Source organism: Peromyscus maniculatus, chromosome 17 (assembly GCF_049852395.1).
Source record: "Peromyscus maniculatus bairdii isolate BWxNUB_F1_BW_parent chromosome 17, HU_Pman_BW_mat_3.1, whole genome shotgun sequence".
Classification (NCBI taxonomy): Eukaryota; Metazoa; Chordata; class Mammalia; order Rodentia; family Cricetidae; genus Peromyscus; species Peromyscus maniculatus.
The window spans coordinates 48,046,760-48,072,297 of record NC_134868.1 but is presented as its reverse complement, the minus strand read 5'-3'; the positions used below and the strand labels follow the sequence as shown (position 1 = coordinate 48,072,297).

Sequence of the window (25,538 nt, the reverse complement as noted above, 5' to 3'; positions counted from 1 at the left end):
ATACTACATTTTGCTGTGATAAAGTGTTCACAGTATGGAATTAAGCTCTCTCCTTCCCAAGTTGCTGATAGTCAAGTTGTTTTTATCACAGAAGTAGAAACTCTAACACACACATATACACACACCGTATGCACACACACAACATATGCACACACACAACATATGCATACACACAGATACACAGACACATATACATACATAACACACATACATACCCATACATGTACACATATACACACAGACACACACAGACACACACAGACACACACACACACACACACACACACACACACACACACACACACATACTCTCACATACATATTTAATAGTAGAATTTAAAATTTCAACTTGGAGAGAACTTTTTGCTACATAATTAAGTCATCCATCCATGCTTGAATACATATATGCAAAATCTACATAGAAAAAATAAAATATAGTGCATCTTAGCCTTAAACAAAGTAAGAGATGCTTTGGCAAACGTCTGGACATGCATTTGGCAAAATTTTGAATTCAGATCTATCAAGGAAGGGTGAGCCAACTCTGCCAGGCTGAGCCCTGTGGCCGGTTCCTTTTGTTACGATGAATGTATAGTGACATCTTGTGGCCATTCCAAAAACTGCAACTGGCCATTTTAAGTAGCGAAAGTTGATCAACAAGAGAAGTATGAAGAGTAATTTCACTGGGAAGACAGGAGGGCACTGCTTCTTCCAAGTCTCTCAGGGGTCTAATAGGTGGCCAGGAACCTCCTGGAAGTGTATGATGTGTAGCCCATGACGTGTGGCAGCTTCATAGGGTTCTCCAGATAAACACATCCATGTCCTGGGCCGGGGAGAAGAATCTTGCCTCACCTGTGAGGTGTTCTTCACAGGGGGATGGGTTGCTCCAGCACTGTATGCTGTTTACAGAGTGTGTGGGCAGGGTTTCTGCGACATGTGACAGAGGGATAACTGATCCAACTGGTGGCCTTTGGGAGCAGCAACTTCAAAAGGCAGCCCATTTTATGACCCCAAACACTTTTCCGCTAAATTTGATCAACAGCCTAAACTCACAACGGGCACCTGACTTTCCATAAACAGTACTGACAGACGGCCATACCCCAGGAGGTCTGCTCATTGGGTGCCAGACTTTAAGAGCCTATATCTTGAGGGCCTCTGTTACAACAGGCTCGTGGGGCAGCATGATGTAAGTCTGTGTTGGCCCGCTCCCGGATCTTCTTGGTTATTTGCCTCCGTATTATTCCCCAAAGGAGGGGAGAGATCTGCACTTCCCCCTCCCGCCCTCTGGGCCCTCCCGCCATTAACAATCAGTTGTATTCATTCTGCTTCTCTGAAACAAACTGACGCAAAGTAATTCTCCCCTAAATGCACCAGCATCCTTTAACTCCCCAAGCTACCGAGGGAGTCAAGCGTGGTGTTGAATTCCTTCAGCAAACAGAGTACTAATTATACTTTGTCCTTGCCACACAAGGAATCCACCCTTCTAGAACGGGAGCCACGTGCCAGCCAGTGACATCACCAGTGTCACTGCTGACAGCCTGCAGTTTCCAATCTGTATCCTCCCGATTGGTGTGGCACCTTCATCTGGGAAGGCCGGCCATTTACAAGACAGCTATGCCTTCAGGAGACGTTACAGGTGCAGCCCACCAACTGAGCCTAAACAGGTAACCTCTCTGAGACTGACTCCAGATGGCCGGTAGATGGCGGGCTTCTGTGGCAGGTAGCCCTCACCTCGGCTGGTCACAGAAGGACACAAGGCTTTTCAAGAGGAACTGCATCTTGGCCAACCATGAGTTAAGCATCTAGGTCACTTAAAGTCTTTGCACGTGGATTTCTCCATACCTCACTTACATCCTTCCGTATTATTACTCACTTCCCTGTTCCAAAGGCAAACGACTGGGCAGATTCTTGGGGGTAGGTAGCCTAAAGCTCGAACTGTATTCTGAACTTATCTGGAAAGGCCCATCTCCTCTTTCTACATTTTTAAAGGATTTGTTTTTTTATTAGTTTTTAAGTGCCCATGCCTGTGAGCATGTGTGTGTGTGTGTGTGTGTGTGAGAGAGAGAGAGAGAGAGAGATGCACATTTAGGTATATATATCTGAGTGTAGGCGTCTACAGAGACCAAAAGTATTAAGTTCCCCTGGAGTTAGAGTTACAGGCGGTTATGAGCCACACTATATGGGTGCTGGAATCCAAACTTGGGTCCTCTGCAAGAGTAGTATGTGGCCCTAACCACTGACCCATATTCCCCTCCCCTTTCTAATCTTAGATCAGAACAGCCTGGACCCTTCTTTGTCCTCCTGGAGCTGGGGAGGACTCAGAAATGAAACACCCCATGGCTTACCAGTGCATCTGCATTCTGACTGCAGACGGTCATTTTCTTTCCTCATCAAGGAAAGAGACGAAGTGTTCTAACTGAAGTCTGGGCTGAAAATAATAGAGCTGTGGGTAATCACAATCAGCAACCGATCCCTTTGCTGAATGTTTGCCTTTGGGCCAAGGGCAGTTTCCCTTACTGCTGAACTGATACAAACCACAAAAGAAGAAGTTCAGGGTTTCCACTCATATTTCCTCTACCAGAAGAGCCCAGACACTATGTCAGCCCCTTTCTGCCCCTGGATTAATGGTTCAGGAAACACTCTATCCTTGCTGGGAAAAACTTGCAAAATAACACTTACTTGCTATAATGTCATTACTTTGATGCTTCCCTGCGCAGAGAGAGAACACCCCAGGGTGCAACTGCCTGACCAGGGCTGACAGACCAGTCCCTGGATAGTCTCATAAAAAAAAAAAAGTTCATCAGCAAGATGGAACCAGTTCCATTGACTGCTGGATCTTCTCTTAGAGAGGATGCCGGGTATCACAGAGCCAGGTGTATTACTGGGTCTGTATCTGAAACTATAGAAGCAACATCTGTAATGGATCCATGCTATGTCCAGAGAAACATGTATAGTGGAGGGGTTCGCTCTGTGCCACAGAGGGGAGCCTCGTTTATTTGTCTTAGAAATGATCCATGGTCATTTCCATTGCAACAAGTTTGCACAAAGACCCCAATGCCTTAAAATAAGCAGGGCACTGAGATGAACAAAATCAAACTGTCACAGACTGCCTTCAGGTAACTGTCACCTACGTGACTCTGGGAGGGCCTGTGTCTGAGAATAACCCCAGTCTCCTAGTCAGTAAAGACTCGCCTGAGACTGCTGTTGGTGCCGCTGTCTGAAACCCTCAACTGTGGTTTTATTCTACAACACAGGCACTGATCCACCACATCAAGAATGTTCCTTTCTCTCTACACGAACCATGCTTGAAAAGAATACGCCCCTTTTTCTATTCCTATAAGAAAAAAAGCTCATAAAGCTAATGCAGCCTAATGCACACTTGGTGTTCTAATTCTCGGTGCTGGGAGGACATGTACATGACATAGTCAGACGTCTGACTTGGGGCACATCCTGGACTCTCCCTACCCCCGTCAGTTCTGACCACTAGAGTCGAGAAATGCCCAAGCCCACTCTCCTTGGCAAAAATGATACCCAGCCCTCATTTTCAGACTCACAAATCTATTCTGCATCCAAATAAAACATCATTTGCTTTAGATTAAACTTGTTTACAGTTTCCTGATTTATAGGTCCCTAGAATTTGAACTGAACATATAAGGAGGCAGCCCAAGGGAGAAAATGGGATAAGGTTATTTAAGACAAACACATGGGAGCCGGGCAGTGGTGGCGCACGCCTTTAATCCCAGCACTCGGGAGGCAGAGGCAGGCGGATCTCTGTGAGTTCGAGGCCAGCCTGGGCTACCAAGTGAGTTACAGGAAAGGCGCAAAGCTACACAGAGAAACCCTGTCTCGAAAAACCAAAAAAAAAAAAAAAAAAAGACAAACACACGGAACAAAGACACGATGTTCAGATGGATCTGATGGGTGCAGATGATCCAGGGCCTGGGGAAAAGCAATCATGAAGAAGAAAAAAAATCTGGCAAAAAAAAATAGTTTGTGATTAGGACAGACCAAATTACAAGACATGGATATAAGTTGATTCTATCAAATTGTTTTTTTTTTTTCACCTATTGGCAATATTTCCCCCAATCTGTCAAAATATACCGATTGATTGATGAGTGATTTTTAAGGTCAGCCAATTTTTATTTACTAGATAAAAACAATTGGCTCTGTAGTAAAGGGCTTTCCTCCTCCTTCCCTCCTCCTTTCCTCCTCCTTTCCTCCTCCTTCCCTCCTCCTCGTCCCTGTTCTGGGCAGCTGAGATTTTATAGCAATCCGGCTCTGTTGTTCTTCCTCTCAAATGCTAAATAAAATTACTTGATGAATCCACTTCCAAATTCTCTTCTCAACTAAGAATTCATGAGAGCTGGGAGTCGCTTTAGGATGAACAACAATGGAAAGCTATGCTTGGCAGGAGAAACGGCCACTTTTAATCTGTGTGTTGTGCGTGCTAACATCCTTTCCCATGATAACTGCTGTGTCTGCATGTGCCATGCTTGCAGCTTTAAATATTCCTGAGCTCGAACATGGCAAAGTTTTCAAATCCTTCTGCTCTGCTTTTCCGTTCCGGTTTTGCCGTCGGCATGGCTAAAGGCAGCTGGTAACAACCATGCCACAGTCTGAATGCTAAGCATTGTTACAATGTCCTCAGCCAAGCGCCGTTTTTAAATCTCCTAGTGGGCCTGAAACGTGCACTTAGTTATTCCATTTTTATTTATCCTGAAGTATTAGATACTCAGTGCCATTGAAGACATAATTAAGATACAGGCTTAGGGTTTCTGGGATTTCAATCCACTGTGGCAGAGGTATGGCAGCAGGAACTGCTTAGCCCAGGCTGGCAGGAGCATAGAGTGGCAGATCACACTGAGGAGGTTGACCAGCAAGAACAGAGTAGAGCAGGTGGGAACCAGGGCTGGGTTGTAACTTTCAAGGCTCAATCATATTTTCCTAGCCAGGCATCATCTTTCAGTGACTCCACAGCCCATTAAATTGCATCAACAGCTGGAACTAAGCATCCAAACAAAAGGAAATGCATATGGAAGTGAATATATATCTATAAGAAAAAAATAACATCGCTTTCCACTCTGCTTATTAACGATGCAGAGGCACTGAGCATGTTATCTGTGGGATGAACAATCCCCTCAATAGAATCCAACATCAGGCATTCCTTTGAGTCCGCTTTTTCCTTTTCTCCATAAAGAATCATGGGAGCCTACCAAGGTTACTACTACTGCTATTCCTATTCCTCCTCCTCCTCTTCCTCCTCTTATTCTTCTTTCCTTCTTCTAGTGAATATGGCCTACTTATACATAAGCAATATAGATATATGTGTATAACTGAAAATATCTTAAACCATTAACAACTTTCAAAGGAAATCACACTTGATACCATATTTACAATCACTATGGGTTAAATGCCCCAGAAAAATACATGTTCAAATATAGCCCCCACTGTGAGGTACTAAGAAGATGGACAAGATAAAACATTTGAGAAGTGATTATGTTGTGAATGGATCAACCCACCTACAGATTCATAGCTTAGCAGGTTACTGAGCTCTCTTACAAAAGCCACTGTGGTGTGTCTCTTGGATGTGCCTCTCCTTACCATGTGACACACTTGGTCACATCAGGGGATTTTAGGGAACTGCCCTAACAGGAAGGACCTAACCTGGAGCGGCATCTCAAACATTAGCCTCCCAGCCTCCAGAACAATGAACTGACCCAACTTTCATTCTTTATGAAGAACACATCTTATGATAGTAAGTAATTGTGGAGGAAACTCATCAATAAAAGACCAGAAACTGCAGCTGACCCCCTCCCCAGTGGAGAAGCTTCCATGAGTATGGAGATCCCAATAGTCCACTGTCCTTTGCTATAGGTGATATTCAAATGGGCTCCAGTTTTAAGAACGTAGCAGAAAAGTAAGAATGGCAATAGACCATTGACCAGCAGTTAGTGAAGTCACCCTTTAGAACACGGTACAGGAAAGCCGGTTTACTGAGAATGAACAAAAAGGCGGCAGCCTTGACAGCAGCTAGTTTCTGTAGTGGGGTACCATGGACTACTGGAGCAAGTATGTCTCTACTTGGTTGTCCTTTTACAGTTATGGTGAGTTCCTTTGTATGCAGACAATGTGTACCACGCAAAGGAGTATATTTAAAATGGGCCAGTGGCAGTTCTGTAAGGTCAGCATAAATGGCTGTGCGTATGACTGCCAACTGTGTGGTCTCGGCCATGAATTATGAGCCATGGAAATCAGAGTCATCTAATGTGGGCAGTCCTGGTCAACGGGTCTGCTCAGGGGATCCCAGCATTCCTTGCTCTGGTAGTTTAGGGAATCCTGGATCAGACTTTTGAAGACTCGCTCATGACTCCCTTTTCTGGCCTCTTGATGATGGTCATTCTGTCCATGGTTAAAATAACAGTAAAAGGTCAAAGACACTGGTGTACTTGGGCATATCAGTTTCTTACCATTGGTGGGTGAGATGCCTACCTGTCCAGAAAGCACAAACTAAAAGGCATGCGTGAACATGAGGAACAGCATGTAATTTCGGAAACAAGGTTTTGATAGCATTTGAGACAAATCACGGAATGATTATGAGATTAAAAATAATTTATCAATGAAAATTTTAATATGATGCCTTGAAGTTCAACTTTCTTCCATCGGTTAGATGCAACTAGGAGGAAAAATTATGGTGATGTACAGATTTTAGTCTTGTCTGGCAAATTAAGTTCCCTGCGCAGTGTGGGAACACAACTAGAAAAAGGTCCAAGACACTTAGGTACTGAGAAGGAGAATGATGAGAATTCAACTTATATTGGGTAAAACGTAGTACACATTTAGGAGTAAAATAATAGATGTTAGAGAACATAAGCTATTAAAATGCAGTTCCATTTAACCAAATAAGTTAATACCATGGGTTATATTTACCCCTCATATTTGGTGTTATATCTGAGGCATGATTTTTCGTTCATTTCTCTTCATGATCCCAATGATGAAAGTTATGATAAAAGGCAGAAAAATGAGGAAACTCAGGATCAGCCAGCTGTCCTGATGCTTGCTGAAGTGTTTTGTCCCCAAATATAGGTCTGGAAAAGAAACACCAGAAAGGACAGGTTGATCTGAAACTTAGACAAGCTCCTTCTTTTTTTACACTTTAATCCCATGCACGCATAATGTGATTAATATTTCAGCAAACTGCAAGCAACTAGCCTGGGGAAAATAAGAGAATACTTCCAAACCACACGACACATTTCCTATATGTCTTTTTTGCATATTTATTTAAATGTTCTGGTACTGACTACTTGCTTGGAGTGATGTTTGTCTCATGTGGTTCATTGGTAACATCAATCATTCAAAAGACGCCATTGACCAACCCCCCTATATCCTAGGGCTTTGAGCTCTTCTAGAATGGAGGGCAGGACCGCTGTGCCCACAGCAGAGCCTCTGTGGATGACAACATGCTGTGTATTTCAAATGTGGCAAGAAAGGACATTGAGGGTTTCCTTCACAGTCACAAATACGGGAAAAACCAGGTCTGCTCAACCGGACTCAAATTCTTATTTTATATATAACTTAATAGTAATTTTTATTTAAATATGTTAAAAGTCACTATGTTGACAGAGTGAAGTGAAAATTCAAGAGAAAATTTGTTATGAAAACTTTTATCCACTGCCTTGCTAAATAAGTTTCTCTTCTTAAATGAACACATTTTTATAAAATTATATTTTTCCATGTGGTATTAACACTTTATGGATACAAAATCTTCTCTTTTTACCTTCACCACATCCATGTGTATCTGCTGGGTTATCTCGAAATAAGTACAATCAAGGCAGTGAGAGATTTAGACAATGAAAGATTTAAGACACTGGGGAAAAAACTGAAGAAGATATTAGAAGATAGACTACCTATGTTCATGGACTGATAGGATTAATATTGCGAAAATGGCCAATCTACCAAAAGAAATCTACAGATTCAATGTGAACCACACCCAAATCCCAATGCAATTCCTCATAGAACTTGGAAAAAATTTAAATCTCACATGGGAATACAAAAGACCTAGAATAGCCAAAATAATCCTAAGCAATTAAAAAAAAATCTGCTGAAGGTATTCTCATCCTCGATTTCAAGTTATGCTACAGAGCTAGAGTCATAAAAACAGTATGGCGCTGGCATAGAAACAAACACATTGATAATGGAATAGAACTGAAAACCCACATGCAAGCCTGAACTGCTACAGGCACCTGAACCTTTACACAGAGACCAGAAGTACACTTTGGGTTAAAGACCATATATGATAATGGTACTAGTCAAACCAGCTAGCTACAAGTACAAGAATGAAACGAGATCCTCGTGTCTCACTAAAAAACAAACCCCAAAACAAAACAAAAACACCTCAAAGTTTTCCACATGAGACCTTATACCATGGATCTGATAGAAGAGAAAACAGGGAATAGGTTTGAACTCACTGGCACAGGAAAGGACTTCCTGAACAGGAGCTCGGAGGGGCAAACATTAAGACCAACGGTTGACAGGTGGGACTTCATGAAACTAAGAAGTCTCTGAACAGCAAAGGACATGGTCTTTTGAGTGAAGAGGCAGTCCACAGAATGGGACAATCTTTATTAGACATATGCCAAATAGAGGGTTAGTGTCTAGGATATACAGAGAAACAACAATAACAACAAAACCCAACAAACAGAGGACCCCCAAACCCCCTGAACATCAAGAGTAACAAACAAATGACAATTAAGAAACCCCAAAACAACAACAAAAGCAATCAAATTAAAAAGTGAAGCCGGGCGGTGGTGGCACACGCCTTTAATCCCAGCACTCGGGAGGCAGAGCCAGGCGAATCACTGTGAGTTCGAGGCCAGCCTGGGCTACCAAGTGAGCTCCAGGAAAGGCGCAAAACTACACAGAGAAACCCTGTCTCGAAAAACCAAAAAAAAAAAAAAAAAAAAAAAAAAAAAAAAAAAAAAAAAAAAAAAAAAAGTGGAGCATGGAACCAAACAGATTTCTCAAAAGATTAAACGCAAATGACTAAGAAACAGTTTTTAAAATGTTCAACATCCGTAGCTATTGGGGAAATATAAATTAAAACTACTTTGTGATTTCATATTATCCCAGCCAAAATGGCTAAGAAAAAAAAAGCAAACCCCCCTCCCCCAAAATGGTGACAAATGCGATGTGGATATACGGGCAATATTTATTCACTACTGATGTGAGGGCAAAGTTATGTGGCCACTATGGAAATCAGCCAGCTCTACCACTCTTGGGCATCTACCCAATGACTCTATATCTTATTATATATACCTGATCATCCATATTCATTATTATTCTATTCATAACATCTAGCAAATGAAAATAGCCTAAATGTCCATTTGCTGGTGTATGGATAATGAAAATGTGGCACATTTACACAATGGAATATTATCCAGATGTTAAGAAAAATGAAATCCACAGGTTAGTGGATGGAACTGGAACAAATCGTTCTGAGTGAGGTAACCCTGACCCAGAAAGACAAACATTATAGTTTTCTCCCATTTGTGGGTATTAGCTTTGGCTCTTCAGATATGTGTGTTTCGTTTGGAATAGTCATAGAGGTCAGAAAATTAGTAAAGGGACATGGGAGGAGGGTCTTTTAAAGGGGAGGAGATAAAACAGAGGTGTAGTGGGTTAAAAGGGAATAACCCAACAAGAAGGGTTACAGTGGGGTAGGGAGTGTGGGGGGGGGGGGATACAGGGACAGACAACCAGGACTAAGGACATTTGTAAAGAGTCATGTGGAAATCTACTGCTATAGTGGCTTCCTAGAACATATACATACACATAGAACAAAACTTTGATGGATGTGTGCAATAACAGGGTGACAAAGCACCTACTAGACACCAGAGGCTAACAAAAAGACCAGTATCAGCAACGGAGTTTTGGACCAATGTCTCATAGCTCCCAAAACATTAGGGGTTCTAGCCAATACTCTTCGTTACCCCCTAAAATGAGATGGTGAGACCCTGTTGCTGAAGACACCACACACTTGAATCATAGGACATAAAAATATCAATCTGTCACTACCTAGATGCTTCGTGTCTACTGGATGGCTTTCACAGAGCTGGAGAGTGCTGTGTAGACTACCGGAAAAGAGAAGTCATCACAAGTCCTCCCCATCTGTGAACCATGAACGCTACAACAATGGCTGGCCTGACAAGAAACTGTGCCTAAAATCGTCATAGGCCCTCGAGAAAAACCCACCACTATTGGGATTTAAAAAAAAGAGAGAACCCAAAGTTGGATGGGTAGGGAAATGGGTGGAGCTAGGAAGAGCTGAGGGAGGGTGGTGAACATGGTCAAACACATTGTTCAAAATCTTTGAGGAACTAAACACTGAGAAAAATTTTAAATCTTTTTATTATTTATTAAACATATTTTATTATTCTGCTACATCTAGATAATATTAAACTGATTCTTAGCCATCATTCCCATAGATTTGGTATATCCTTCAATCCCCATCAGAGAAGCTTCTTTTTGCAGTAGATGATGGTTAACAGAGACCCATACAAGATGCAAACACAAGAGACGACAGAACGTTCATCCACCAATGAGACAGCCACATCACACCCCTCCCCCACCCAGGCTCAAGGTTCATTGCAGAAAAATGGGTAGAATGATGATGAGACCCAGAGGTGGTGGGTGACTACAGACACAATAGGACAAATATGCACTAAAGAGATTTTAATAGTACGTACAAGGCCTGTGCCAACTCAAGCCAGACCAGCTCTTTCACTTTAGCCCAGGCTAACCTCAAACTTGTAGCGCTCCTCCTGCTGCAGATTCCTGTGTGGAGATTACAGTCCTGTGCCATCTCACCCAGCTCTCACTGTACAAATTAAATAGGTTATATCCATGCTCTGTTCAACCCTTGACTTTCTTGTAAAAATGTGTACAGAATCCTTGAACCCCTTGTTTCATGTGTTAGGTATTAATTCACAACCATGTTTCAGTCGCTGTCATTTTCAAATACTTGATATCTGAAACAATTTATCCAGTGTCCATTTATATATCTACTTCAGGCCAATAAAGCTAACACCATTGCTTGTTCGGTAATATATTTTCATTGTGAAACTTCTATGTTACTCATTATGGAGACTTTCTAAAACATGGATCTCAATGTTATTTCTTCTCCAAATACCTGATGACATGCTCACAGAGGGAAACATATGAAGGGATGAAGGATTGAACCAGCGAGTAGCTTATGATATGGCTTTTATTCACCATAGGAACGAGGGAAAATACGAGCATATATTCAGAATGTGACTTACTATTATTTCCTGGTAGGAACACACATTTTGCTGTATATTTTTCCAAGTTGCACTCAGAATGAACAGTGCATCACAGAGTTGCTTTTCAATAATTTTCTGTTTTAATAATATGAGATATGAACCATGTATATGCTTTTCATTATTCTATATATGACTTTTAAAAACTTACTTAGTGACATTTATTGAAACTTGAGAGTACCATTCTATTTTAGGTGACGTCACCAAGTTGGTTAGAGTTGACTCCCTCTGAGAAAACTCATTACAAACAGGGCACCAAATTAACTTATTTGTAACTGGCCTGGGAAAGCGTTGACAAAGATGTCTGTCTTCAATTAATAAACCAGACAACAACATACTACTCAGCTTTGGGGTTTTCTTTGTACTGACCAGCTCTGATAATGTTTCCATCGTCGATGCTGCCCCCGGGCGATCCAATCTGTAAGTTACAGTCTGGAGGCCTGTAGTCAGGAAAGCATTGGCAATTACCAAAGTTATTACATATCTAAAACAGAAAAACATGCAGTCATTTTGAATCGTCTTAGTAAGTAATTCTGATATATAGGACTGAAATACATAGACTATTTTTAAGGTTTTTGTGGTCATACAATTTGAGAAATGCATTAAAAAATTAAAACTTTGGTGGCATAATCAAAGGGTAAAATCACCACAATGTGAAAATATATTCTATTTCCTATTGCCTTTTTTTTTTTTTTTTTTTGGTTTTTCGAGACAGGGTTTCTCTGTGTAGCTTTGTGCCTTTCCTGGAACTCACTTGGTAGCCCAGGCTGGCCTCAAACTCACAGAGATCCGCCTGCCTCTGCCTCCCGAGTGCTGGGATTAAAGGCGTGCGCCACCACCGCCCGGCGTACCTATTTTTAATTAGTGATTTTTTTTTTTCTTTTCCAGTGATCTTCTAAAAAGGGGATGCAATAAAGTTATGACCTGCCAGTCTGTGTTTTTTTTTTGTTTGTTTGTTTTGTTTTGTTTTTTTGCTGTGATAAACACCATGGCCAAAATCATCTTGGGAAGGAAAGGGTTTATTCCAGCTTACACTTGCAGCTAACAGTTCATCCCTGTCAGCAGGAGCTCAAGGCTGGAACCTAGAGGTAGGGACTCAGGCAGAGGCCACTGCTTACTGGCTTGTTCTCTGGCGGTTTCCTCTGTTACTTGTCTTATATAACCCAAGACCACCTGCCCAGAGGATGGCACCGCCCACAGTGGGCAGAGCCCTACACATCAATCATTAGTCAAGAATATGCACCACTGATTTGTCCATAGGACGATCTGATGGAGGGGTTTTCTCCATTCAGGTTCCCTCTTCCCAGACGACTCAAGGAGTTGACAGACAGATAAACAAACAACAACAAAACAGAACAAAAAGCCAAACCAACCGGCACATGATCTTTATGTTCACAGTGATGAATAATTTTCACAAATATTGTTTGTCTTTTCAAAAGATGTTTATTGTTTTTAATTGCATGTGAGTATGTGCACATGAACAAAGGTGTCCATGTAGACCAGAGCTTTCGGATCCCCTCTCCTGGAGCTCGAGTTACAGGACGTTGTGAGTCATTCATCATGACTGAGGAACTGAACTCGGGTCATCTACAAGAGCAACAAATCTTCCCTGCTGAGTCGGCTCCCCAGCCTCTAAATACTAGCTTTAAAAAAAGATTTAATTTTAAAGTATTTTTTATTATGACAAAATTCTAGCCATACTTTTAAAGGAGGGTTTTTTGTGTGTTCTCCTTTTTAAAAAATTATTAATTTTTTTCATACAATATATTTTGATTATATTTATTCCTTCCCTTCAACCCTCTCAGATCTTACCCAAGCAACTTCATGCTCTCTCCTCCCTCCCCTTCTCTCAAAAGAATAAAAAAACAAAAATCAAAACAAACGAGAAAACAATGAGAGAAAAATGCCAAAACAAAACAAAAAGCCCACCCCACCCTGACAAAACCCAAAACTTGGCGTTTCTTTTGTGTTGGCCAACTGCATGGGCCTGCGTGGTGGTGTAGTTGATATATCCAGTGTCACTCTGTTGAAGAAAACAGATTTTCCTTTTACCAGCAGGGATTCATTGCAGATAGCTTCTCGGTTAGGGGTGGGGCCCTGTGTTCACCTCCCCCTCTCAGTGCTGGGACCCATCTGGCTTGAACCTGTGCTGTGAGCTCATAGTGCATCGGTTGTTTTCTGTCTGGAAAACCCCTTCCCTTGGAGTCATCCACCGCCTCTACCTCTTACGGTCTTTCTGCTTCCTCTTCCTCAGAGATCCCTGAGCCTTAGGGGAGGGTTTGATGACATCCTATTTAGTACTGAGTGCTCCAAAGTCTGCCACTCTCTGCACATTGACATTTTTGGGTCACTGTGTTAATTTACATCTTTCTGCAAGAAAAAGCTTCTCTGATAAGGGCTGAGTGAGGTACTGATCTGTGGGTATATCATTACCTCATTAGGAATCCTTTGGTTATTGCTATGTTCATTTAGCAGAAGAATAATAGTGGGTTTTCCCCTAGGCCCATGACTTATCTAGTCTCAGGTTCTTGGCTACTTTTGTCAGGGATGGGTTCCATCTCATGGAGTAGGCCTTAAATCCAATCAGAAAGTGGTTGGTTACTCCCATAATATTTGTGATGCTACTGTACCAATACAGCATTTCACTCAGGCAGGTCATTGTTGTAGGTCACAGGGTTTGTGTCTGGGCAAATCGATGATTCTCTTTCTCCTCCAGCATGCAGAGTACCTTCCAGCAACATGAAAGTCACTAGGAGTGACTTTCTAGTTGGGCACCAGCTCTTATCATTGTATTTTTAGTAACCTTGACAGAGTCAGCTACAGCAGACCAATACTAAATGTTCTACATTTGTATTCTACATGGTGTTCTACATCCTTTTTTGAAGAGAAAGCATTTCAGACCACACATTTAACAATCCCCTAAGATTCTGAGTAGTATAAAAGGAAGGAAGCAGTCTCCACTGAGGAAGTCAGAGTCCATTGAGGAAGCCAGAGTCCACTGAGGAAGCCAGAGTCCACTGAGCAAGCCAGAGTCCACTGAGGAAGACAGAGTCCACTGAGGAAGCCAGAGTCCTCTTCTTTTTTAGAAGAGATACAGATTTCACTTCTAAATAAATGATCTGATTATTTCTAAGGGAGTATTAGCTTCCTTCCCCCCAAATCCTCGAAATCTCTTATTTTGCCTGTTTCCTTCAGTCCTGCTGGGAAAGAAGAGATACATGTATCTCTCAAAATATATTTTTCCATCTAGACTTTTAACAAGGTGGTATTACAAAATCCCACCTCTCTCAAAAAAGGAGACAGTTCTCATGACAGAACCTTTGTTGTGAAATAGAAAATATGATTTTCCTTGAGATGAAATGACTCTTATGAAATAAACTTGACATAATGCATAGTATCCTTTATAATATAGGAGACCTTAAGGTCCCCTGAACCAAACAAAACATAGAAAGTAGAGGTCAAGGCTATGTGGAACATGCAAAAATATAAAAATGTCAAGACATAGTTGTGCATGAGGAAAGAAAGCTTCTATCTGAGTTTGTGGCATGAAAGAATAAAGTTTAGGAACAAATGTCTATTAAAAATTAACTTGTATTATCATCAATAACTCCCTTTGTATAAAGTACAGAAAAAGAAGAAATTTAAAAATCATTCAGTCTAAAGTGAAAGGAAATGAATAAAGGAAATACAAGTAGTAACTAGTTTATGATACATCCAATAACAATTCTATTAAAATGAAAAGAGGAGAGGTGCTGGGGGATGTCTTTCTGTATGCTGTGAATATGTGCTGATTCCACTGGTTAATAAATAAAGCTGCTTTGGCCTATGGCAGGGCAGCTTAGAGGCAGGTGGGAAACCCAAGCAGAGGTACAGAGAGAAGGAAGGAGTCAGAGGAGACGCTGAGAGATGCCCAAGGAAGAAAGATGCAATGCAGCACACGCGAAGCCACAGAACACGTGGAGATACATAGATTAATAGGAATGGGTTGAATGAAGTTGAAAGAGCTAGCTAGCATAAGCTGGAGCCATTGGCCAAACAGTTTGTAATTAATATTAAGCCTCTGAGTGATTATTTTATTAGCAGATGCAAGGCAACACTGGAAAAAGTTCCATTTACAGAGGGGATCACAATAAATTAAAAGAATCAAGAAACAGATCAATACTTCTACTGGCAAATGCAAGCAAAAATACACCAAGAAGAGACACACTAGAAACTCATATAGAAGCGCATGTTCTAACCCCCTTTCAGTTGCTGTGATAAAAACACCCTAACAAGCTCTCCAACAGACTCTCCAAACAATTGCTGTTGTGCTTGCCTGCTCCCCAGAGGTGGATGGTAAGGAATGCCCAGCTGTGGATGGAACTGTTCCTGGCCATGGGAGCCACACTTGCCACTCAGCACTAGGGAGGGTATGGCAGGAGGACCACACACTTGGGGTCAACCTCAGCTACACTCGGAGCTCAAAGCCAGCCTGGGCTACAGAGAGACCCTGTCTCAAAGAAAACAAACAAACATGTTTAGTCTCCAGCCATCAGTATGGAACTATGGGTAATAAAAGGATAATAAATAAGATGTATGAAAAATTACATGTTCGAGAATTGATGATCTAGGAGAAAAGGCTTAATTCCCTAAAAGAAAATCCATGAAAATGCACATGAATAGAAACACATAATATGAACACTTCCATATCGAGTAACAAAATGACATGAATATTTACTTTCAAAATACGAAGCTCTAAGCCCAGATTTATTCTCTCATGAATTAGACCACATGTCTACAAGAAATCAATTTATCTATAATCTATAAAAATAGAAAGGAAAGAAATCCTTCCAAATCATCCTATCAGGCTAGCATTACCTTAGTTCCCAGGTCATACACCATGTAACAGGAAAGAAAGGCTACAGGCCCATGTTACTAAAAACATAGTAGAAAAATCCTCAAAAATACTTGTAAATTCAACACTTCACAATCAAACAGCATTTATTGATGGTATTTAGATATGTTTTAAGTTAAAAACAAATTCATGTAAGGAATTATATTCATGAACTAAGCAAGAAAAAAGTCATGTGATTGTATTAATAAAGAGAGATACTTTGATAAATACAGTACCATATACAATAGGCACTCTTAGAAAATCAAGACTAAGCAGTAAATTCCTCATAATTAAAAAAATCCACAAAATGAAGCAAACAAAATGTACCCCATTACCGGTGAGAAAGCAGCAGCTAAGCATCACAGAGGACACCCTTCCACTTTACAACACTGCACCAAAAATCATAGAAAATGCAGCAAGACAAGAAGAGGAAAAAAACACATGTAAATTGAGAAAGATAATACTGTGTTTCAAGGCTGTCTGATGCAAACTTTAGCTATATGTCAATTGCTTATAGTAATGGGCAATAAGAATTTGGAACTAAAAATATAATGCCATTTACACAGGTAAAGTGGCACATTTCCTTATGAATGCAGTTATTTATAAACATGATTTATGCTAAGAAAACTGTAAAAATTAGATTAGACAAATTTTTTTAGCAAGGCAGTGGTGGCACATGTTTCAATCCCAGCACTCCAGAGGTAGAGGCAGGCAGATCTCTCTGAGTTCAAGGCCAGCCTGATCTACAGAGTGAGTTTCAGAACAATCAGTGCTACACAGAAACCCTGTCTCAAATAAAAATTTCTTAATGTATAGAAATGGAGAGATAGTCCACACATATGGCATGCTATTAGGATGTTGGATCTTACCTACATGATACAAAGATTCAGCACAACCCTAACCCAAGTCTCAGGTAAGTTATTTCATGAATCAGATACACAGATCTGTCAAGCTAAATTATGTATTTAAAGAAAAAAGGTCTAGAACAAGGAATGCTTTTCATTGTTGATGAAGAGCTAAGATGAATAGCTTTGTTTTATGATCATTTTATGAACCAAAAAAGCTACAGAAATCGTAAAAATATGGCATTGATAAAGAAATAGAAAATTAAACCCAAAGAACAGGAAAGGAAGTCCAATAGTAGAGCCACATAAGTTAGTTTCCCTTTAAAAATATTTTGTTGGAAGCACAATACATATAGAGAAATACAAATAATCATGAATGGAAAAGTTTTATTGAATGAAAAATCCAAAATGTCAAGGTAAAATAATTAAACAGCAATCTGTTTTTAAAAAGTGTGTCTAATAAAGCAGAAGATCAAAAACTTAACTCTCTCTCTCTCTCTCTCTCTCTCTCTATATATATATATATATATATATATATCACTATTTTCTGCTTTATTAAAAGTATTAAGAATGAAATACTGAGAGGAAGATCGAAGAGAGGAAAGCCACAGAACTGGTCAACGATCACAACTACAGAGAGCAGATGTGAAGCGAGAGGCTCCTCCTCCCTGCTCACCCTTCCACATGTTCCAAATCTAGTAAATTCAGAAGTTAAGATTGAATGCAGATGAATTTGCAAAAATCCAAGTCCATTCTTTTGATTTGTATTCATTCATTCATTCATTCGTTTATTTATTTATTTATTTATTTATTTGTTTGTTTGTTTATTATTTTATATTCCAGTTTCCTTCTAAGAAAATAACAAAACAAAGACCCTTCTCACCCCAAACCTGTAAATGTCAAGAAAATAAAAAGCAGTGGCTAGGCAACAGAAATTCTCCATTACTAGATTAAAACAGACAAATGATTGAGAGAAATTAACAATGTTCCTAAAATCAGTAAAACATGCAATTCGCTCAATAGTGTTGAAGTAGCTCATCTGACTTTCTCATTTTCATCTACCGGGCATGGGCACATCATTTAAGAGCTTGCTAGCCATCCATCAGTTCTCCAAAGCAGGGGACTGGGATCGCCCCACAGTCGCCTGCAGGGGGGGACTGGACTACTGAAGAGGGGTCACTTACCCCATTCCCTTTGCACTTCTTAGTGGCATTGCAGTCAATTCTTGTTAAAGTAACTTCTTTGCAGGTTCTGTTGACGCAATACTAAAATGAAACATAGGATGTTTCATGGTCACAAATGTCATGTCAAATGGGAAAAAAACCCCACTATTTGTTACCTATATTATGTTGTTATGTTATGTTACATTACGTTACGTTACGTTACGTTACGTTACGTTATGTTATGTTAGATATAAAAGAGGTTCAAGGCCTGCTTACCCATTTTGCTTTGATTCTAATACAAATATTCTGGCTTTCTAAAATAACCCCCTCAACAGCAATGGTATCGAAGTAGGAAGAGCCTGTCTGCAGACGGGGACTACATGTGGTTTGAATTTTGATCCCTACAGTTGGAACTAACTGAAATCCAACTGCATTTCCTACACTGTTAATATTTGTTATGGATAATTGGATAGAAGTCAAAATTGTCCCCTTAAGGCTGGAGAATAATTTTTCTTTTGTCTCAAATACAATTCATAAATTGTTTTGGATCTTTGTGGTGGCGTATATCAGAATTATAGGGCGAGAGAAATAGTTTAAACTTGGTTTTCTTGGCCATTGTCACAACTTGTCATTCAAAGCAGCAATCAAATGGTAATTGGTAATCTGGGTATGTGGTTATTTTGGTCTCATTTACATTTTTCTCTTTTATTTGGCTTTGTAATTTATTTTTTCAATTGTTGACACAAGGTGTAATTAAGTAATTCACCATATGAATATGTCAAATGTGGATGAAAATGAGCTCCTTGTAATTATTTATCCAAAATTAACATGTAACCAATAAACAAATCATAAATTGTATATACTAGCCTTCCTTTGATCCTTACATTCAATATTCAATGTAATATTAAGTATTCTGGCTGGAGCAATGTAGATATTAAAAAGGACTAAAAGATATCCAAATCATAAAGGAAGTAGCAAAATTATTTGTTTGTAGATGACATGCTTAGACATGTACGTGATCTCCAATATACATAGAGAGACTCCACAGAGATGCCCATGCCAACACACACAGACTGACAGACTACAGACAGATGGCTGTGTAATCACACACAGACTTGTGGACTGCACACAGATATATATTCAAATACACACAGGCTGACAGACAACACACAGATGGCTATGCAAACACTCCCAGGCTGACATACTGCACATACATGCCCCAAAACATACACATAGACTGACTGACAGACTGTACACTAAATGGCCAGACAAACACACATAGGCTGATGACAGACTGCCCACAGCTTCATCAACAAGAACACAGAGTTCTCACCATGCTGCCTTTGCAAACACACACCAACTTGCAGACTGCACGTGGATGCCATCCAAGCGCACACAGATTGATAGACTATTCACAGACGCCCATGAAAACACACACAGACTGATGAACGACATACAGATACTTGTGTAAACACACAGACTACCACACTACACACAGATGAATGTGCAAACACACACAGACTGATGAACGACATACAGATACTTGTGTAAACACTCAGACTATCACACTACATACAGATGAGCATGGGAACACATATGGAGTGGCAGAATGCACAGATCTATAAGTAAACACACACAGACTGGCAAACTACACAGATGCCTGTGCAAAGACACACAAACTTACAGATTACATAGAGATGCACAGGCAAACACACACACACACACACACACACACACACACACATACACACACACAAACTTGATACATCTAATCAGTGAATTCAGCAAGGTTTTAGGATAACATGTTAACTTGAAAAAATCAGTTACATTTCTACCAATTAACAATCCAGTAAAGATATTTAAAGTTATTGTCTTTTAATAAGAATAATACTTAATATTTACTTTAAAATAAATTTAGCTAAGAAGGAAGAAAGAGACAGGTTCAGGGCTTGGACTTGAAAGACTATCCTCCCTGCCAGGCAGAGCCACCTGTGGCCCTGCCCAGGAGCAAGGCACTACCTTTTACAAGCTAACAACCACCACTTCTAGGGACTTTTTTTTTTTTTTGTCAGATTGTGCATTCACAAGGTCATCATGCTTGGCACTTGTGGAAGTTCATCTGTTCCCATTTACATGATGAGCAAATCTGGCATGCTGTCCTGGCAGACATGGAGTCAGGGCACTCTGCCTGGCATGGGTTAGGGCTCAGTTCCTGGAGCTCCTACCTCATAACCTTGTGTGGAACTCTGATCAAGGTATCTGGGGCTACTGTCCTCTCAGAAGGTCTGAGCTGAATGACACACCTTTCTCAATGACTTACTCATCTATTTGGGGATGGCGATCTGTTCCTCCCTTGTCATCTGAGTAGGGGCTGTGTGCATCTTCACAGGCTCAGAACTGTAGGCTTCTCCATGATTATAGCTCACAACCCCAAAATATTCTAAGATAAGAGAGACAGGCCAGGTCCACCATGCCCCACTTTTCCTAGTTATTCCAACCTTCTCTTTCTTCTATTTGTGAGAAGCAAGCTCTTAGATGTAGCTCATGAAGAACTTGGCCACACAAGGCAGCCAGCCCCAGGATCTGGGTTCCTCAGTACGGGTAAGCTTCTCCAGGGTTCAGGAACTTCGGGTCTTTCAGTAAAGAATTGGCTCTGTAATCTCCAAGTAAATGCTGAAGGTCACACAGTCCTGCAGCTAAAGGGTTTATGATCGCTACTTTCAACCTCAAAGGGCTGCTATTGGTGTGCTTTCAAAGCTGGGTCCCATCATCTCCTAGATTGATGAACTCTGAACTTTAGTTCTCTCTCTGAGTGATGGCTACATGAGTGTAATTTGCATATCCGTGTACATTTGCATGTACAGATATGCATATACATGAGCTTGTCTCTGTGCAATAGCCATTAGCCATGCTTTCCTAGTACAGCTTTGGCTCTTCTAAACTATTTACACGTACCCTCTGATCAGATACATAAGCACACGATTTAATTAATATGAGTATGGCTTGCAGTGAAGCAAGGTAAAATGAAAACTCAGAATTTTACTATTGGAAATTATTAGGTCTGAACATAATAGCACTTGGTGGTTAGTAGACTCATGTTAAAAACACATACTTTTTAGCTGGGTGGTGGTGGCACACGCCTTTAATCCCAGCACTTGGGAGGCAGAGACAGATGGATCTCTGAGTTCGAGGCCAGCCTGGTCTACAGAGTGAGTTCCAGGACAGCCAGGGCTACACAGAGAAACCCTGTCTCGAAACAAACAAACAAACAAATAAACCCACATTTTTTTCCACATAGGGACTGAGAAGAGGCAATGCAACATGCTAACTGAGGTTTGCTTTGATAGTCATTTAATACCATGTATATAGGAAATGAACACAAGCATCAGGTTCAAATCATGATCGCCGTCATGGAACATGGCATGTGGCAATTAATGTAAATTAATATAGCTAAATATAATCCGCGGCCTCTTACCATTTGTGGCCCACATACAGTGCCATCAGCCACATACGCATAATCTCTCCCATCTGATCTCATAGATAACCCAGGAGGAATGGACAGACACACACTGTCATGGACGTACGAATATATCACGGATTGGGCTGTGCTTTTGTAATTCTTGTGTGGCCGAAAACAAGTTAGTTTTCCACAGAGAACATCCCTGGACATGAAAAGGAGAAAATTATTCATCATTTTACTTCTCAGTGATCCCAGCTTCCCATTAAGTATTGTGTGGAGAGTGGCATAAATGTTCGGTTAATGGCATAAAACCAGAAAAACCACGCAGTAGCAACATTGTTTTATGAGTTGATAAGATTTTTAAAAACATAAACAGCTAAATGCAAACAGATCAATTAGCACTGTGGCAGGACTGAAATGTATATACACGTGTATGTACACATGAACTCACAGGGGTACAGGGGACTTTCTTTCCTATCACAGGTCTCCATGGTCACTTTGGCCAGTCTGGACCTGTCACCTGATGTTTCTCAAGGGCAGAAAACCACTTATTCGGTCAGTATCTCTTGATTGTGGGCCGCTATCTTATTAGATACATTATTATACCACGCAGAATCTCACCACACATTTGTTACTCAAATCCGTGTGTACCTAGTGCTCATGTGTGCATGTGTACATGTACATGGAGACCTGGAGATGGCACTGGGTATCAGTCTTCAAGCGCTAGTCCCCTTTACATTTCGTTTCTCACAGCCTCAGGCTCAGCAGGAAAGCTAGGCTGGGGGGGGGGGCGCTACAGAGTCCTGGGGATCTGTCTTCTATATCTTCCCAGCACCGAGACCCTCATGTCTACCACGGCATCTCGGCTTCCCTGCCGTGAGTTCTGTGAATCCAACTCAAGCGAGCACTTTGCTGACTGAGCTGGAATTTTCCCAGCCCCTTTGTGACTTTTAAAAAAATTCCCACGTGAAATTCAAGGCAATCCCTCCCGATATTGGACCCAGGAGCTGTTTTATGCTAAAATAAAGCATATTACAGTAGTTCAAGTCAAGCCACAGAGACGTGCTCTGTCGTTTTGGAAACAACAGGCCAGACAAAAATTTCTTTCCTCTCAACAATCTTATGCTGTAAAAAAACAAAATACCTGCTCTAGGAAACCTGCAATGATAGACAGACTTAAAACATGACCCGATTTCAATTCTTATTTCAGAACAGAGCACCCTATTTCTGAATGTTGGGTAGCTCCTCTTAATAAATATCATCCCATTTGTCATTCAGTCAAATTCTTAGGGTGGTGACAGGAAAAAACCTCAAAGAAAATGAAAACCCTGAATGGCTACAAGATTACACATGTGTGCACACATGAGTGTGCTCATGCACACATTAGAATATTTTCCTATCATACAATTTGATAGTCGTTTTTATTTAGTATATGTCTCTTGGCAAGCAACATGCCTCAGAAAAACTATGACGCTCTATATACATACTTTTGTCCACAAGGTAATGGGTATGAATTTTTAAAACCACAGTTTTCCAGTTTTTCACGTGGTGAATTAACTTTTTCAAAACAGGCATAGGAAGCACCTTGAGACCCTGAAATAGGAGACATGTCCTTTAGGTTATTATCCTTAATCCAAATTACATGCTCTTTAGTAACAGACTAATAAAACTGTCATTTCAAAATAGGCATGCATTTTTCATGCTTTGTTTGATTTTCATGGGCTACCTGCCAATGTCATAAAACAAACCAAAAAGTATTATTATCCATTGCTAGAAGTTACATCGATACATTTACTTATTTCTTTTTTGTTTTGAAAAAGGTGCACGACATATCTCACACTGGTCTTGGCCTTGAAAATCTCCTGCCTCAGCCTCCTGAGTTTTGAAATTATATGTATGTCCATCTTTGCTCACTTAAGGTTTTTTAAAAAATATGTATTGTGTATGTGTGTGTGTGTGTGTGTGCACGTGTACATGTCTGTATATGTAGAGATCAAAGTGAAAGTTTGTTATTGTTCCTCAGGCACAACCCACCTTGTTTTTTATTTTTTGATTATTTTATTTCATGTGTATGCATGCCTATAATATTCAGTCTTCTAAATGGGTGATCAGATAAATAACCAATGCTAATAAAGAGTCAGAATTGAACAAAGTGTTTGGCTTGTATAGCCTAAGACACTTCCATTAGTTCTTCTGAACTTCTGCTCACCCTGTTGGAAAACAACTATCATCTCTTTATAAACATAATAAAGGGAAATTAAGTAAAAAAAAAAAACCTACTAAAAGGGAGACAAACCGTGTAATAAGAGATATTTAAACACAATAATGAGATTTTCAGAATTGATTACAGAGTTTTTCCACAGTAAACTCCTAGAAGATTCAGGAAAGAGAGGATTTCACTAACTGGAAGAAGACAGCAAGACCAGCCTGGGGGGAGGGACTATACATTTAGATTTCTTACATATTTAATGTTTAGATATGGTTAATTTCCTGAGGTATTTTAAAATTTACTTGTTATATTTATAAATGGTAAAATGATGCTGGTCTTGATTTTGGTAAAGCTATAGATGAGGATGATGGTGTGCTCTTATATTGACCATGTTTTGTTATGACACTCTGCCAATGCAGCTCTCCTACTTTACTTGAACCTAGCCTTCATATTTACAAAGATACAAGTTTCTCTCGCTACCTTTGTAAAAAGAATTTATCATTATCATCATCATCATCATCATCATCATTATTCATTCTTCCAAAACAGAAACTCCAGATCGAACCTAAAATTCCAAGCTTGGACCAGGATGCACACCCTTCATGCCAGCCCCGTGTGCACCTGACTTCATTCCAGATAAGCCTTATACAACCTTAGATTTCTCCCCAATCTTCAGTGTTCATATAAGACACATAAGGTCCACATACTCAGATCTTAACATAAAAATATGAACAAGAAAGGTATGAAAGATCATTGCTGCATCCCCCTACCCTAACCCCCAAGTCCTATAGGAGAATTCAAAGAGAATTACCTAGAACCCTGAACACAGAATTTAAAGGAAGATTCATAAGCACCACCAAAGATTCAAGAAGCTGAAATAAGACACAAAAAACAGCTCAATGATCTCAAGGAGGCTAAATGTGTGAGTGATCCTGAAGAAAACACAAGCGTAAGGCTGAGATGAAAACAGCCAAGGATTTGAAAACATACATACAAGTGACATTGTATAGACTGGGAAGGTTGTATTTATGTATTTAGAAAAAATATATATTATATGTATTTAACAATAATTAATGAAAAAGTTCATTAATTTGAAGAACAAGGAGAGACATGGAAGGGTTGGGAGAGAGGGAAGGGGAAATGATGTAATTATAATGTCAAAAAATAAAAGAAATAAAAAAGCATATGAAGATTTAAAAGAAAACAGGAAAGGAACATGCAGGAAATATGGAACACCATGAAAAGATCAAATACTCAAATTATAGGAATAGATGAGGCATAAGAACCTCAGTTCAATGGCATAGACTAGATCTTCATAAGATCCTAGGGGAAAACTTCCCTAAACTTGAGTAAAGATACATCCATACAGACATAAAAATCACAGAGAATACAAAATACACAACACCAGGAAAGACACACAAGTCAACAAATGTAATAAATCACATGTATGGACTTCAAGATAAAAATCACATGATCATCTCGATAGATTCAGAAAGTCTCTGACAACATCAAGCACGCCTTCATGATAAAAGTCCGAGATAATATGGAACCATTGGGAACACTTCTCAACATAATAAAAGCTATCTATGAGGAATTGACAGCCAGCATCATCCTAAACGGAGAAGAACCTGAAGCAATCCCACTGAGATCATGAGCAT

General features: G+C 40.1%; 1 protein-coding gene across 5 annotated transcripts in view; it reads right to left on the bottom strand.

Annotated features, from left to right (window-relative positions):
* The window catches only part of LOC102903725 (disintegrin and metalloproteinase domain-containing protein 18-like), a 74,190-nt gene that overhangs the window by 1,087 nt on the left and 47,565 nt on the right, over positions 1-25,538 (bottom strand). For 3 of the 5 annotated variants that reach the window (XM_016001541.3, XM_016001540.3, XM_042262527.2), the window contains 5 exons: positions 23,159-23,264; positions 21,687-21,873; positions 18,233-18,313; positions 11,700-11,814; positions 6,925-7,082 (listed from right to left, as the gene is read on the bottom strand). In XM_016001541.3, coding sequence (XP_015857027.1) covers positions 6,940-7,082; positions 11,700-11,814; positions 18,233-18,313; positions 21,687-21,873; positions 23,159-23,264 — 632 coding nt within the window. In that variant the 3' untranslated portion in view covers positions 6,925-6,939. The remainder of the gene's footprint in view (positions 1-6,924; positions 7,083-11,699; positions 11,815-18,232; positions 18,314-21,686; positions 21,874-23,158; positions 23,265-25,538) is intronic. The other 2 variants (XR_006064782.2, XR_013045387.1) reach the window with 2 other exon arrangements.